This window comes from Otolemur garnettii, unplaced genomic scaffold, assembly GCF_000181295.1.
Source record: "Otolemur garnettii isolate 467f Iridium unplaced genomic scaffold, OtoGar3 scaffold00018, whole genome shotgun sequence".
Taxonomy (NCBI): Eukaryota; Metazoa; Chordata; class Mammalia; order Primates; family Galagidae; genus Otolemur; species Otolemur garnettii.
This window is the reverse complement of record NW_003852413.1, coordinates 1095046-1098841: the sequence shown is the minus strand read 5'-3', so window position 1 is coordinate 1098841 and position 3796 is coordinate 1095046. Positions and strand designations below refer to the sequence as shown.

The following is a 3796-nucleotide window of genomic DNA, read 5'->3' as shown; positions in this document are numbered from 1 at the left end:
AGAGACAGAGTCTCACTTTATTGCCCTTGGTAGAGTGCTGTGGTGTCACAGCTCACAGCAACCTCCAACTCCTGGGCTTAAGTGAGTCCCTTGCCTCAGCCTCCCAAGTAGCTGGAACTACAGGAGCCTGCCACAACGCCCGGCTATTTTTTTGTCGTTGCAGTTTGGCTGGGGCCAGGCTCAAACCCGCCACCCTCGGTATATGGGGCCGGTGCCCTAACCACTGAGCTACAGGCACCACTCCCCCCTTTTTTTGAGGGCAGTTTCACTCAGTTGCCCCAGGCTAGAGTACTGTGGTATCTTGCAGCAATCTCAAACTCCTGGGTTCACCTGCCAAAATGCCTATTTTTTCTATTTTCAGTAGAGATGGGGGTCTCACTCTTATTCAGGCTGGTCTTGAACTCCTGAGCTCCTCCTGCCTTGGCCTCCCAGACTGCTAGGATTATAGGCATGAGCAACCATGTCTGGCTGAGTTCCCAAATTTGTATAAGAGAACAGTAGTTATATAAGAGAATGACCTCGTTCTCAGGAAATACACTCAAGTATTTAGTTAGTGGTAAAGGGGCACAACGTCTCCAACTTGCTCTCAAAGGGTTAAAAAAAATTGCATGTTTGTTTATATATGGAAAGAGTATGATAAAGCAAACGGGCAGGCATGTAAACAACTGATTAACCTGGCTAAAATGGAGTTGTCTCTTTTTGCAACTATCTTTTTTCTTCTTTTGGAGATTAGGTTGCACTGTGTTGCCCAGGTTGGAGTGCAGTGGCTGTTTACAGCTGACATCATGGCAGACTTCAGCCTTCAACTCCCGGGCTCAAGCCATCTATTGGCTCAGCCTTTTGAGTAGCTGAGCTACAGGCTTAGACACCACCATGTGCAGCTAGGTCTGAAATAATAAAACCATCCCCTCCCACCCCCGAAAACAGCATTGGAATCAGCTTGGAGGTCTCACTGGCCAAATTTGGACCAATATGGATCAGAAAGAATAACAATTGAATAAAATATAATGCCTACATTCATATTAATGTTTTTTTTAAAGGTGAGGAAACTTTTCTTGACCAAAAAAATGCCTATAAATGTAGAAGGAACGATGAACTAGGAAAGTCATGATGTTGCAACATAAAATAATCCATTGGTGCTAATAATACTGTGGGGCAAATGGTTATTGAAAAAACATAACATTTGTGGTCTCCAGGAATTATCCCACACATGGCTTATTTACTCTCCAAAGAGCAGAGGTCCTTGAACATGGAGGAATCTAGCAGATCCCAACTTGACCAAGTGACCAGACTTCATGTCCTCAGTAACAAGGCAAACTAACATCTTGGCCGATGACTTGCCCCAAACATGAAACCCAAAAAGCCGGAGTACGTGGGACTAAAGAAGACAGTCATAGACTCTTAAAAAATGCACCAATGATGATCAGATTATGTGTGTGGGCTCAGCAAGGGTCTAAAGTTGCAAGGAGTGTGCAGAGAGGATGGACTACAGTAAGGCCTTCCTGAGTTTTCTTCCATAAAGCAGCAGGAGTCTGTGTTTGTCAGCAAACAGGTGTGTGTGATGTAGGTGTGTCACCCCATGCAGGGGCGGCTTTGCTAGAACCAGCAACGCCTGATGAAGGAGCGCAGCATCCCTTCCCAGGCTCTGGGCCTGGCCAGGAGGCAAGGCAGCCTACCAAACCAGTCAAAAAGATGGACACAGGGCCTGATGGCTGGGCTGAGCTGCGGAGAGCAGGAGTCCAGGGCAGAAGTTGGAATTTAGCCAGTTCAGGGCAGGGGACAGGGCCCAGGTGCTGTCCAGTCAGCGAGGACTGCTCCTTCTAGCAGACTGGAACAGGCAGCAGGCGCCCTCCCTGCCGGGGTGGGTTTTCAGCGGGCTCCACGCAAGCCACCGTTGGCAGGAGGCTTAGCCACGGAAGTCCTCAAGGGGCCTTGAGAGCTCCGTCAGGGCTGAACAGGCCCACCTGGTGGTGTTGGGGCCGACTTCCGCTCCCGCTCCCACTCCCACGGCGAGGGTGAAGGCAGTAGGTGGGAAACCCAGGGGCCCGCACAGGGGGCTGGTGGCCTGCCTGGTCCCCAGAGGTCAGGAGGTGGGCGGAGAGCACCGGTGGTGGCCGTCGGGGAGCTGCGCCTCGCCCTCCTTGTGCCTCGCGGCCCGCACGCTTTCGCTTAGGTTGGCGATGGCGGTCACCCCGCGAGCGTGGACAGCAGGCCGGGACCACGGGGCCCACGTGCCGGCCGTTAGGGGTAGCCACGCTATTGGTTCTGGCCGGGCGAGCCCGTCGCATCCGCGCTTCACGGAGATCCCGCCTTTAGGATCGCCCGGAGTACACACGACTTTCCGCGGCTCCGCAGTTGCGCGGGGCGGAGCCTGGGTGAGCCCGGAAGCGCGCGCCGGCCCCGCCCCCCAGCCGCTTGGCCGTGCGTCCTGGCTGTTGCGGATAAAGTTTGAAGCGGAGCCGGCGCGGATCACGTGGGCGGAAGATGGCGGCCCCGGCAGGCGGCGGAGGCTCCGCGGTGTCAGTGCTCGCCCCGAACGGGCGGCGCCACACTGTGAAGGTGACGCCGAGCACCGTGCTGCTGCAGGTGTGGCCGCCGGCAGGGGACGGATGGGTGGGCGATGGGGGCGCCGCGCCGGGGCCTCACCCCTGCGGTTGGCTCCGAGTCCCGGGGGGCGGGGCCTCGGGGCGTGGCCCGAGGCAACCAATGAGCGGCCTCCTGTGCGGGCGGGTCCTCCCTTCTTTCGCGGCCCGTGGACACCCGACTTCCGCGGGTCCCGGGGCTGTGCGGGAGTCTTGCGGGGTAGCGGGGGGCGGAGCCCGGCGAGCGGTCTTGAGGTCGTGCAGGGCGCGTCACCTCAGGGGAGACGGGGGGGGGGTCGGTGGCCGCCCAGGCGCGTGCCCTCCTGGGAGCTGTCCCCGGATCTTGAGCCCCGCTCCCGCTGTGGCTGGAGGTGCTGGCCTTGGTCTTGGAAGCTATGTTTTCGCTGAGTCATTCACTGCGCTTTCACCTGGGGCAGCCCTTGATTTCAAATCAATTACACGTAGAAATATCTGTGAAGTCTTCCTCTGTAGGGGACAGTGAGGATAGGAAAGCACGTTGTATTTGCGGAGCAGCTACGGGGGCGGTGCTGGGGCCTGAGCAGATAAGTGACACGTGTGAACAGGCAAGACCCACTGGAAAGACCCACAGGAGCTGGCCTGGGGAGTAGCCCACGGAGAAAAGGGTGGAGTTGGACTAGGTAGTGGAGGGTGGTGGGGGAGGCTGCCAGGGCCACAGGGTAGGCTGTGTCACAGGTGGAGGTCTGGGGAGGCATTCCAGGATGTGTGCCAGGAAGATGTCTGTGGGGCCTACGTACAGATACTAGAGCTGTAGACAGTGAGGAAGGGAGGAAGGATGAACAGGATATGCAGAGGGGACACTTAGAGCAGCTGAGTAGCTGAGTGGGCCATCCACCTTGGGATCTGGTACTAGATTTTTCTGTGCAGAGCCAACTGGCTCAGCAAGGAAGTGAGTGCCCTAGGCTAGCCGTTCTCACTGTGTTTATCGGTCCCTCCACACTCCCCCATTCACTGCCTTTTGGTCTGCCCCCTAGGTTCTGGAGGACACGTGCCGGCGGCAGGACTTCAACCCCAGTGAATACGACCTAAAGTGAGTCTGTGCAGGTTCCACCAGAGCCCATGTCTGTGTCCTCCTCTCCTTGAACATATTGACTCTGGCTTGGTAGAGCCACCCTGGGTGGCTTAAAACAATGGAATTGGGGCTTGGCGCCTGTAGCTCAACCGGCTAAGGCGCC

General features: G+C 56.6%; 1 protein-coding gene across 8 annotated transcripts in view; it reads left to right on the top strand.

Moving 5' to 3' along the window:
* Positions 1 to 2389: 2389 nt before the first annotated feature.
* Positions 2390 to 3796, top strand: part of ASPSCR1 (ASPSCR1, UBX domain containing tether for SLC2A4) — a 44488-nt gene continuing 43081 nt past the window's right edge. For 2 of the 8 annotated variants that reach the window (XM_012803166.2, XM_023511085.1), the window contains exons 1-2: positions 2390 to 2586; positions 3596 to 3651. In XM_012803166.2, the coding sequence (XP_012658620.1) occupies positions 2485 to 2586; positions 3596 to 3651 (158 nt within the window). In that variant the 5' untranslated portion in view covers positions 2390 to 2484. Of the gene's footprint in view, positions 2587 to 2765; positions 2838 to 2891; positions 2954 to 2977; positions 3167 to 3206; positions 3242 to 3595; positions 3652 to 3796 lie in introns of those variants that run through there. The other 6 variants (XM_023511088.1, XM_023511089.1, XM_023511086.1 and 3 more) reach the window with 6 other exon arrangements.